The sequence below is a fragment of the Neomonachus schauinslandi genome, chromosome 2 (genome assembly GCF_002201575.2).
Source record: "Neomonachus schauinslandi chromosome 2, ASM220157v2, whole genome shotgun sequence".
NCBI classification, from domain to species: Eukaryota; Metazoa; Chordata; class Mammalia; order Carnivora; family Phocidae; genus Neomonachus; species Neomonachus schauinslandi.
Window position 1 is genome coordinate 140,893,097 of NC_058404.1, and position 13,060 is coordinate 140,906,156.

General features: G+C 42.0%; 1 protein-coding gene across 1 annotated transcript in view; it reads right to left on the reverse strand.

Moving 5' to 3' along the window:
• FRAS1 (Fraser extracellular matrix complex subunit 1) overlaps window positions 1-13,060 on the reverse strand; it is a 408,429-nt gene that overhangs the window by 174,863 nt on the left and 220,506 nt on the right. Inside the window, exon 19 of the mRNA XM_044912923.1 lies at window positions 2,260-2,400. Coding sequence (XP_044768858.1) covers window positions 2,260-2,400 — 141 coding nt within the window. The remainder of the gene's footprint in view (window positions 1-2,259; window positions 2,401-13,060) is intronic.

Below are 13,060 nucleotides of genomic sequence, written 5' to 3' on the forward strand. Positions count from 1 at the left end.
ATGAATGCCTGTCACAAATTACATCAAGAGCAGACTTCAAACGCTAAGCATCTTTTGAAGATTCCTGAGCAAGTTTGGCCTACACTTAGGCCCAACCAAAAGATGACATTTCTGGTATCAGTGAAAATACTGTCCATGAACAGAACACAGAATCCAGAAACATAAAAATTCGAGTAACTGGCTGCACATTCCAGAAGGCCCAGCATGACCATCCTAATGTGTGTCAGTGAGGAAGTTCAGATCAAGGTCACAAAGCAGAAAGGTGAGTGGTGAGACTCCCTCCTTCTCGTTAAAATACCTCGTGTGATTCAAAGAGCTGGACAGGGAGCCGAGGGAGACATTTTGCTCCCCAGAAGTTCCTGGCAGGCAAAGGGGAACCATACACAGCAAGGGACACCAATACTTCTCACTGGAGTCAGATGCCAGCCATGCTCTCGCCTTCAGGCCACGATTTGGATGCCTTGTGTTAGCAGCAACACTTAATTAAAATACAAAAACAGAACGTCCTCTTCTTGGAGGTTATCGAGAGCCAGGTTTGAAGTCAAAGCTCTGCTTTCCCCCGAAAAAAGCACCCATGTACTAAGGGGTACCACCCTGAAAACAAGTAAGTCCCAGAAGGTGCAGGCAATAAAGATCAGGGCACGAGAAGTAGAAGAAGGTTGCAGCTGGACTGGTGCTGCCAAAGAAGGCTGTAGGAGCAAGTGCACGGAGGGAGAGCTAAGGATTTCTCTGCCAAGGACGAGGAAGTCTAAGCCTGCCTGATTCCAAGAGGAGGGGAGGTGAGGGACCAGAGCTGGGCAGACCTTGCTGGAACTGATGACAAAGAATTCCCTTCTGGCCCAGAGCTGGTGGAAAGCAAAGGCACAGATTTCGAGTACACTCAACCGCCTCTCACTTCTTCTGGCGAGAGACCAAGAGAAGATAAGGAGTTATGAAAGAAAAAAAAAAAAAAGCAAAACCACACAAATAAATAAATAAAGCAAGCAAGAAAATGCACTACTGATGAGAAGGCTAGCATTAGCTATCACCCCTCCTACATTCCTAAGGCTCTTAACTTGGAAAACGTCTGTCCAAAGGATACTTGAGTTCTTAGTTTGATTTCCACCTCCCAGTTCTTCCTCCCTGCCAGATTTCAAGTGACCTGGGTGCCCTGCCAACTCAGTGCCCTGGCCATCTGCTGGCTGCAGGCAGGCAGAGGCGTAGACAGAGGAGAGTTAGAGCCACTCAGACTTGACCCCCCAACAATTTCACACAAAGGACAACCAGCTGGGCTAGGGTGAGGGCTCACAGGGACAGACAACAGTTTTCAAGGACAACCCCAATGACAAAGAAACCAGGAACATTCCCACTGAGCCTGATAGAGTGTTTAAAGTAAAGTGACCCATCATGGGCCTAGAGAGATTAAGCAGGTACTTGGAAAAAGAACATTCCAGAAGAAATATAATACTGATCTTCAGTCGTCTAGATTTCTGTTTACATTGGATTTCCCCTTTGGAGTTTGAGGCTTAGATGAACCTAACAAGTATTCATTTATTTAAAAAATATTTTGTGCACTTACTACATGTTTCCTGACTCCAGAAATACATGTCATACAATTTTATAACAATTGGCTTTCTCCTAACAGTGGGCCTCAACAGTCTATTTTTAGAAATAAAATAGTAATCATGAAAGAATGTGTTTTGTCTTACCTTTTCTTCTGTAGATACAAGAAAACACAGTGCTACAATAGGGTGCTTAAATTTTAGTATTTTGTCAATTCCAATAAAACCCTGAACTAATCTCAACTAGTGATTTCTAGAATCTCTGTCACTGAAATATATAAAGGTGTTGTTAAAAACATATTGGACCAACACATCAAAGACAAAAATAAATATCACTTTTCTCTTTTTGCTCTCTTAGGCTGTAGCCAGGGGAAGTGGGGCTGAGAAGTACAGAGTTAATGCCAAAAGCCTGGTCCTCCACAGATGCCTTAGAACCTGTCTGTAGTAGCTTGTCTCCATGATGAACACCATCAGATCCATCCCTCCCTGCATGCACAGGACGAAGTCGACTCCAATTTTTCACTTCACCCATACTTCCCTATTGGAAGAACAGAACTTCACTTGCTCCCCTCACTCTATACCTAACAAATTCAAGATGAGGGTTTACAGCCCAACCCTTGTCCCCTGATATGACCACGTTTTTAATTACAGAGCCTGGCTGCATGACAAAGACAAAACAATGGCATAGGGGACATGTCCCAGCATATTACATGCTTACCTGTGCAACTGCCTTCCTGGTTAAAGTAACTCTCCGGGCACTGGGACAGACACTGCCCATCCAACAGTACTTGGGAAGGCCAGCAGGCTGTGCAGTTCTGTGGGCTCTTCCCTGCACACCTGAAGCAGGATGGGTGGCAAGCTGGAAGGCAGAGGAAAGACAAAGCAGAGGAGACCATCAGGAAAGTCACCGTATGACAAATGCAGTAGCTCTGTCTCTCCTGTTAACACTTCTGGGTTGGAATAAGTTCCCCACATCGGCTTAGTTTTTCCCAAGGACAGGGTACACATCTCACATACTTCTTTCTAAAGGCCAGCATCTGTGGGACCCAGATTAAGGCACAAATGCCACGAAACAGAAATAACCATTTGCAGAGTCATACATTTCTTTCTTCCCAGGTTCCATTCTCAGAGAATGTCAAATAAAGACCAGGAAGCCGTAAGACAGGTCTTCTTCCCTCAGGACAGCTCCTCCTCCATCATTAGACAATGGGCTGTTCATCAGGCTGCTCCAATTACAGAGAACAGTGACGGAAGCTTGACTTACTCACAAAGGTTTACATGGTGCCTACTCTCTAATAGAGATTGGACATACACAGGTGAGAAGAACTGTCCCAACATTTTGAGCTGCTCAAACTAGCTTCATCAACAGACACATAGGCAAGTCACTGGAATACAATTAATGGGAGACAAAGTATCATAGAGGGAGTAAGACCATCACGTCGCAATTCTATGTGGCCTTGACTAATTTATGTAATTTCTCAAGACTCCTACTTCCTCATGTATAAAATGTGAATATAAACTGTACATAATGCATGGGGTGCTGTGGACACTAACTGGGTTTGAAACACATAAAGTGTAAAGTTCTTAGGACAGTGCTACGTACATAGTAAGGGCTTAATAAATCTTAGCAGTAATTATTACCATTAAGTGCTATGATACAGGTACCCACAGGTGTAAAAAGAAATGTGGAAGCAAAGAGAAAGAAGGCATTTAAGAATATAGGGGATATTTGCATCAATTCCCAAGGGTGGACAGTGTATTAATCATGTCTTTTTATTTTCTGTATTTCTGTTACTTTGACATCTGGGGTCCTGCAAATCCTGAAGAGACTGCCCTCCCAGGGCTAGCCAGTTCCTAGAGATAGTAAATGACTACCCTGGGAGCGTGTCTTTCATATGCTAACTAGCCAGTCCCAAGTCCACACACGCATCACCTCCCCTATCGCTCACACTGGGGCCTCTATCCCCCTGCCAACCTGAGAGTTCCAACACCCCAAAGCCCACTGAAGTTACTCCAACTAGCCAATCCTATGCTGCTACCCAGCCTCACTTGTTCCTTCCCACAGAAACCACAATAAGGGCTCTTGCTTACATTTTCCCCTCTGCCTCTGGACCAACCCTGGTGCTTCCCCATGTGGCCCCTGCATAGTGTGCCGTGCCCCCCCTCTTGGGAACTGTGAGTAACACATGCTTCTCAATGGCAGCTGTCTCCTGATCTCTTGGCCTCATCATATCTGAATAATAATAAAACCTCCATTGTGAAATAGTCATTCACCTCCAATCATTCATTCATTCGTTATTGAGTCTCCAATAGGTCTAGGTGTCGGGGATACAATGGTGAATAAGACAAAGACCCGATTCTTACCCATGTGGATGACCCCACACATTTCAGGCCACCTTCTGTCCATCCAGTGGACAAGATCCACAACTGCAGGGATCACTCTGAGTCTCCTCTTTTGCCTCTTCTGTCCCCTCTATGAAATACCCAGACAGACACCAGCAGCTTGGAAGAACCAAATGTGATTTTACACCACTGAGGTCTCCATTTCTACCAACCTCCAATAAAAATGCAACACACAGTTTTTGATGTATGTGCAGCTCATATAAGCTAGGATGTCCTGGCCCAGTGGTACTGGTGGTTAAACATTCAACTACCGATACATGGCTGATAGGCACTGCTGTCCTAAGCCTTCTAGTGCTCCCTGCAGCCTTGGCCCCACCCTAGCTTCCTGCCCCATCCATAAACCAGCACCTAGAGGTTTAACATCTCCACCACGAGGCTTTTAGGACCCTGCTCCTGAGCTAAGGCCCGTACCCATTTGGATTGGGCGGTAACTTGCCTTACTCGCTAATAAATATTTTGATCCTCATCTCTGGATACACTGCAGAGCTCTGTATCTATTCAACAGTATTTATTACTATATGAAAATTAGAGCTAGAGCTCCAACTTTTAAAATAATTTCCTCTTTTTTAATTGCCTTGTAAACAACTCTACTAGCACAAGCCTCAATAAGAAAATTTTTCCCCAAATATTTTCAAAATCACTGAGAAAATGTTTCCTTTTCAAAAAACAAAAAAGGAATAGGTAAGCAAATATTAAAAAGGAAGGGTACATATTAGCCCATTATGTGAGACACGTTTAACACGAATGAGACAGCATGTAACAGAAAGTCAGGTGGCAATATTTCAAAAACCAGCTAAATTATATTGTCAACACAAAGCCTTCCAGGATGATTTGGGGAAGAAACATACTTCCACATATTTAAATATACCTATGATAATACCAATGTTTATATTAGACTTTACAAGATTGCTAAAATCCCTAGCTCTTCCTATTATACCTCCCTAATAAAAAGGAAATCAAATCATATCATTGTGGAATGAAAACTAGGGAAAGGTGAATTAATGCCTTATGAGCACACAACATATTTTATTTCATTCCATTTGGTCACAAAGTCAATGTGAGAACTTGGCTCAATGTGAATAAAGGTTATTATTGTACTATATAAAACAGGAAAGCAAAGAGGACAAACAAGTTGAAAGACTGATGGGCTAAGAACTCCACAAGAAAGTCCCTTTGTCATCCACTAGATTTTAGAAATCTAAACATCACCATGGCAAACTTCAGAACTGCTGTCATTGGAAATGTTTAATAACCAAATGGATAATGAGCCTGTTAGTTGCTGAGTGGCACAGAGGGAAAATGATATATTGGGTGACCACCCTGTCAAAGTATTTTTTTCCTCTACAATGCTCTGTTTCTGTAAGTACAGGCATTTGCATTGCATCTTTAAAACAATCTCATGAAATACCAATTCTGTACCAGTTTGGGAAATGTCTACACTATTTCAGTGACTTTAATGAGGCTCTATCATTTTATGGAAGCTGCTTTCATAGCAGGAGTTCTGGTTTGAAGTCTAAGATCCTTCAAGGAAGACTAACTCCATTACAGGACATATACGGAAAAGATTTGAAAGAAGTTCTATGAATAATTTCCCCAAATCAATACTACATTTTTAGAGAGTGGCTTTCCAGTTGATGGCTAAGTATATTTCTGAAAAAGCATAACTGAGCAGCTTAAGCACTAAAAGTATTGGCATTAAAAGTGTCCTTAGATGGTTGTAAAGTCCAATCAACCTGATGCCAGCAAAAATATTACCTAAAACAATTAGAACATATCAATTTTTGTTCTATTCTACTCTATCTTATTCTATTCTATCCTATCCCCTATTTAAATTTCAGACAATAAATACTACCACTTCTTTTTTCTTTTCAATGATATAAAAAGTGGTCCAGCATCCTTATTTTCACATCATATAAAATTTCCTGGCTTTTCACGTCAAAAACAATTTTTGAGGTAAACTTCTCTTGAATTATGATGTAAATATCAAAAATCCTGTAGGGTATACAGTAGGAGTACTCTGAAAAGGGATGAAAACTGAAATGAGTTAAGTCTAATAAAGTCAATCTCCCCCTTTCCATCACCCTCCTTTTCCTTCTCTCTTTTTTTTTTAATGAGCTGAACCATGTAAGAGTAAGAATCACATCTTTTCCATCTCTGTGATTCCTGCAGTACCTATCATAGTCCCTGTCCCTGGCATGTCATAAGTTCTCAATCAATTAATTTCTGCTGATTGGATGGGTGAGTCGGTAGGTAGGTGAGCCAGTGGGTGGGCAGGTGGATGGGAACACTGGCAACACACTCCTCTAGTTCTCCTATCTCTTTGATCATTTCCTTTCAGCCTTTCTCTGTTTACATCAAGAATATTGGAGCTTCCCAAAATTGCACCCTCTGTCCCTTCTCTCCTCACTCTTGGCAAACTTATCCATGGCTTTAACGACGACCTCCATGCTGGTGAGGGCCAAATTTATGTGTACAGCTCTGGCCTTTACTCTGAACTCCAACCACATAAATCTAACTGCCTAGGGGATACCTCTACTTGGTATTTGATTGGTATCTCATTCCTCTTTCCAAAATACTACTCATCATCCACTTCCACATTCAGCCCATATCTACTTAATGCAAATTATGGCATCACATTCCTCCTGTCCAAAATTGCATTTATTATCCACCCCCAACCCCACATCCTACCCACTACCTCGTCTTTCCTTTGTATTCCCTGCCTCACTTGGTAGTCCCACTATTCACCAAGACACTCATGCTGGAAACCTTAGACTTTTACTTTTCTGTCACCACAACCCATCCAAGACATGGTGATTTTTACTCCCTAAATCTCTGTCAAATCTATCCCAACTTAACCATTCCCATGGCCCCTTAGTGCAGATCTTCAATATCACTCATGATATAGATTAGTGTAGCAGCTTCCCAACTAGCTCCACTGTTTCTCCCCATTTACCTGCCGCACAGGTAAGGGGTTGATCTTTATAAAATGCAAATTGACCATATTATTCCCCTACTTAAAATCTTTTAACAGTTTTCCAATACCAGTATTGTCAACTCTAAACTCAGTGTAGCACATAAAGCCCTTCATGACATGACTCACCCCCATGTCTCCAGTATCATTTCCCACAATTCACCACTTTCAGCTTTATACTGCGGGAATACCAAATACATCGGACTTCTCTAAATACAGCATGCCTTTGCACTTGCTGTTTCCTTGACCTGTAATGCCCTTTCCCACCTTCTGCCCTGATGAACTGCTATTAACCCTTCAACATGCTGATGATGTAGTTTTCTCTGTAGATCTTTTCACATACTCTCTCCCCCAGGCAGTCAGTCTCCTCTGTGCTCTTTTGGGGATAGAAAGATGAAAAATATAAGGACCATGCCTTAAGGAAAGCATGACCAAGTAAGGGAGACTGACATCTGAACAAGGAATTAAAAGAACATGATACATGCTGTTGTAGGGGTCAAGGGCAAGCTACTTGAGCCTTGTGCCTACTGCCATTATGATTTTGGGGAGCAAGAATTTTCCTGTCCCCTCAAGGTCCTTCTAGCTGGTCTAAGAATCAAACTGACACAAGACAGATTAACAGGAGAAAACCAAATTTAATAGTGTATGTACAGGGAATCCATACAGATGTGGAAATTCCAAAGACAGGCAAAATGAGGTATATATGTCATCCTAAACTAAGGAGGTGGGGTTAGGGGTCTGAGATTTCAGAGGGAAGGCATGCAATCTTCAGGAAGATGAAAGAGAGTAAATGTTAGGTAAACAAATGTTTGCTGGCCCATTCAGAAACAATGGGACATACACAGGACTTTGATCAAACAGACCTTGCTAGGTTCCTCCCTGTCTACCATACCCAAATTATATCATGATGTCGTTACCTATGGTGACAGCTCTCTTCCTTCCCTATCTAAGTTCCTTTTAGGCAGTGGTGGGGAAGGTAAAGAGCTTTTCCTGAATCTTCTGGGGTTTTATTGCTTTTTAACTCAAAATAGTCTTTATGCCAAAGTGGCCATCTTGGGGCAGCCTGCCCTTGGTCCCTACAACTGCATGTATCATGTTCTTTTAATTTCTCGTTCAGATGTCAGTCTCTGTTATTCGATCATGCTTTCCTTAAGGCATGGCCTTTACCTTTTTCATCTTTCTATCCCCAAAGCTGAGCACAGCCATGCTGTAAAGACAAGAAGGGGAAAGTGAAGAAGATTGAAAATTACCAGAAGGCATACATTTGTACAGCTTATGTCAGCACTCTGGGGACTACATTAAAGAGTGTTGCTTAATATAGATGCCATGTATTTTATTCAATTAATGCAAGGGAATCCCAAATTCATAAATAATAACATACTCTTAAGCTGAGCAGGCAGACTCCTGCCCATTTATTTCTTTAATTAAAACTCTGCCTTGAGGCCTTGGGTGAATCTTAGCAACAACTAAATAGATCAAAATACCCATGATATACTTTTTCTCCTGGTTCACCTAAAGCAAATTAATTAACTGACCAAAATAATTGGTGAATTTCCTATTTAAAAAGAAAAAAAATGGTGTTCCAGTCCAAAATGGTGACATGGAAGGCTCCTGAACTTACTTCCTCCCACAGACACACCAAATCTACAGCTACACATGGAACAATTCCCTCTGAAAAAAATCCAGAAACTAGTTAACTCGCTGAGGGACTCCTAGGCATCAGGCAATGATGAGAAAAAAACCTATATGTTAACAGGTAGGAAAGGCTGGGACACTCTTCCCACATCAGGCAAATGAGAAAAAAAAACCTATATGGAAACAGGTAGGAAAGGCTGGGACATACCCACCCCCACCCCTACTGCCATATAATCAAGAAGAAACTCCCAGTTTTTCCCTTAGGAATGAAGGGTTTAGAGCCAACATGCGATGCTCCAACTTTTAAGAGTCCACCCGAGGGACAGACCCCCAAAACCCTAGTTCTGAAAGCCAAAGGGGCTTGCATCCACAAAATCCATAAGGCTATAGCAAATAAAGAAACATTTCTTAATGGGCTCACAAGGACTACTGGTGGTTATCCCTCCCCTTCCCCCAGGAGGCAGCAGTCAGAAAGGCCCATTCTCGCTGCTTTTCCCTGAAAGAGACCTATTTGCATATCTTAAAAACTGCTGGCTAAGGGTCAGGCTTCTAATTTAATGCATACATAGAGGCCCACTGCCTGCTTCGTAGATCTGGGAGGTGGACACCGTATTTGTGCTCTACCTCTGCCCTGTTCCAGGTCACTAGTGTCTTCCTGGAAAGAGCTTATGCACATGTCTGGCACACCCTTGACAGCCTGGCTCTGGTGGTCAGTGAGGTTTGAGTTCACTGGTTCAAGGGGACGGTAGCAAACAAAGAAATAGTTCTCAACCGGCTGGCTGTCACCCCAGGGTTCAGTGCAGAGGGAACAGACAAAAACACCCATCTCCCGGTGTTCCTCTGAAAGAGGTACGTTTGCCTGTTGTAAAAGCTGCTACTTGAGGCTCCAGTTTCTTTCTTTTTTTTTAAGATTTTATTTTTTTATTCATGAGAGACAGAGAGAGAGAGAGAGGCAGAGGGAGAAGCAGGCTCCGAAGGAGAAGGGAGCCCGATACGGGACTCGATCCCAGGACTCTGGGATCATGACCTGAGCCGAAGGCAGACGCTTAACCATCTGAGCCACCCAGGCGCCCGAGGCTCCAGTTTCAATCAGCCTCCGGATCTTAGGTGCTGAGATCCTCCCCCGTTTGGGACACTGACAAGTCTTAGCGCACCCTCAACTACTGGGGGCCACTAAGAATAAAGAAAGTAGCATAGACAATCACAAAGGGTTTGAAAAACACTCAACAGCCAGGGCTGGCTGAACAATTAAGATTCAGAGAACAAACTGGTAGTTGCCAGATACGAAATGCGTGAAAGTGATCAAATGGTGTAAACTTCCAGATATAAAAGAAGTCCTGGGGATAAAATGTACAGCATGGTGACTATGGTTAACAATATCGTATATCTGAAAGTTACTAAGTGGTGGTCATTTCCCAATACATATGTGTATAGAATCATTATGTTGTACACCTTAAACTAACACAGTGTTATATGTTAACTATAGCTCAGTAAAACTAGAAGAAAAACAAATTTTTAAAAATTGATACCAAACCTGTATTGACTCTGTGCACTTTTGCCCCCTGCAGTAAGACCCAGCCTGAAGAGGCAATACTATCTTCAAGACTGAAAAAGAAAGCCTGGAAAAATTTAGTTGCTAAAATTTCCCTAATGTTTACCTGACTAAAGCTCCATGATTATTTCAAGTATAATGAGAAGGATGCCAATGCAGGAATGGGACCCAATGTTGGTTACCTCTGCATTCTTGTTAAAGCAGTGTATCTACTGACATACTAAAACAGAAGACATGTAAGTAAAATTCATTATTGAGGTATAGAGTTCACTTTTAAAAACATGTAAGTCCCTCAAAATTAGATCATCTTGAACCCTCTTGCTGAACTGTGTAGGAATGGAGAGAATCCACCATTCATTTGCCACAGAATCGGGGCAATAATGTGGCTAAAATCTAATCATCCTGACCATGTTCAGATCCGGTCCTTGGTCACCACTGCCAAGGTGTTGACATGGTGATTGAACTGCATCATTAATTGAGACAACCTGGCCTGAAATTCAATTGTAAAGCTCTAGTGTGAAATGAAGAACAAGGGATCTGGGCTTGGAAAGAAGGAAATATTTCCAGAGCAACTATGTAGCAACTTAGGATCCTCAGTTGCTAAATCATTCATTAGTTGGTTCCTTCTAAGCCTTACTTTCTTCATCTGTAAAATGGGAGTAAATGTAAACTTACGGAATTTTTTGAAGATTTTATTTATTTGAGAGAGAGAGAGCACACATTAGTGGGGGGAGGGGCAGAGGAAGAGGGAGAAGCAGACTCCCCGGGGAGCAGGGAGCCCAACAAGGGGCTCAATCCCAGGACCCTGAGATCATGACCTGAGCCGAAGGCAGATACTTAACTGACTGAACCACCCAAGCTCCCCAAACTTACAGAATTTCTAATAAAACTCTTGGTTGTAAGGAATTTATAAACTGTGAAGTGAGATATATATACACACGTGTGTGTGTGCATAAATAACTAAGAATCTATGCCAAAGGATTAAAAGAGGTTATCTCAAGATTGAAGGGCTATAGGTAGGATTTACAGATAAAATAAAGGCTACCTAGTTAAATTTGAATTTCAGATAAACATTGAATAGCATTTTAGAATATCTCCGGCAGGGGTGCCTGGGAGACTCAGTCGGTTAAGCATCTGCCTTCGGCTCAGGTTATGATCCCAGGGTCCTGGGATTGAGCCCCACATGGGGCTCCTCGCTCAGCAAGGAGCCTGTTTCTCCCTCTTCTTTTGCCTGCTGCTCCCCCTGCTTGTGCTCTCTCCCTGTCAAATAAATAAAATGTTAAAAAAGAAAAAAAAAAGAATATCTCAGGCAATATTTGGGATATACTTACACTAAAAAATTCCTTTTTTTATCTGCTAAATATTTTTCTTTTTTTTTTTTAAGATTTTATCTATTTATTTGAGAGAGAGAGAATGAGAGAGAGCATGAGATGGGGGAGGGTCAGAGGGAGAAGCAGACTCCCCGCCGAGCAGGGAGCCCGATGCGGAACTCGATCCCGGGACTCCAGGATCACGACCTGAGCCGAAGGCAGTCGCCCAACCAACTGAGCCACCCAGGTGCCCTAAATATTTTTATTTCTTAATCCTGTATTTTTATTTGCTAAATCTGGGTAACCTAGAAGTAGATGTTTTTGTTTTCTAATTTTTCTTATCTGTATTTTTTAAAATCTCTGTAATATGTATTATGCATACAATAAGAAGAAATAAAAATTGAGATTTTTGTTAAACTGCTTTAGATAGAAGTATACCAATGATAAAATGATATATTTGCCCTTTTTTAATTAGAGGCTTTGCTTACTCACCTATGGTCCCTGGACCAGGAGCATCAGCCTTACCTGAAAGCATGTTATAAATGCAGAAACTCAGATCCCACCCCAGATCTATGAAATCTGAATCCACATTTTAACAAGATTCCCAAGAGATTCCTATGAAAAGCTCTGCACTAGAGAAACCTCAACTGAAAGCTAAGGCTTCAAAATAGTTGAATCCTTTATAAGAAAACAACAACAACAAAAAACCACCTCAACAACAGTGTAAGGAGAATCTGAAAATGAGTTGAGTGATCTGATCTGATCCTAGGAACATTCTCAGGAAAGAGGAAAGGCCTCCCAGTGACAAGAGCTCCAGGTCCTTTGTCCTGTCCATCCACCCTGGGCTGTCAGGTACAGCCCCAGGGGCTGTACAGTCACTAAATGACTCCAGGAGGAACCTGTCACAGGACTTAACACGAGAACGGCACCCTGTACAAGATAGCGGCCCCCCACCCAGCTCCACCCTGGAGATTTCAGATAGATTTATGAACTCAGGGAGTCCTGGAAAACTATTGCGGGGGGGAGAGGGATAAAGAGGGATAAAAAAGCAAAGGATAGTTTTTTGATGTTTGGAGGTTTTGAAGGGATTGAATTTGTATTATTTTATTTGAGCAAGGGGGTTGATAGGTATTTCCTGGCTTTTGTTGTTTGTTTGTTTGTTTTGTTAAATAAACTAGACTCTGTCAATGCTGACACAATCCGTTAAATAGGTGAGGTGAACTCTGGGTAACATTACTAAAATCCTTCTTTTAGTTAGTACTGAATGTTAATATTGAATAAACATGCACAGTTTTGGTTGACTACAGAAAATGCCTTCACATTGTCTTTCACAATTAGTAACGGACTGTCTTTTGTACCAGCAGTTCTAGCCACATTTTGTAAACATAGAGGCCATGTGAAAAAAAACAAAACAAAACATAACGTCAAAGCTCCATGTTCTGAAGGATACAAGGATACACTTTTGAGAATGAGCCCAAATCACAGGACAAATACAGGCAGGTGCCCATCCCCCTCTCACCAGAGCCCTTCTGCTTTGGAGCCCACCTCAGTCCACCTCTTTCTTCCCCGTTATCCCACTGTGGGCTTCATAGCACAGACCCCTAGCCAAGTACACACCATGGGTTTTGTTGCTGTTGTTGTTATTCAT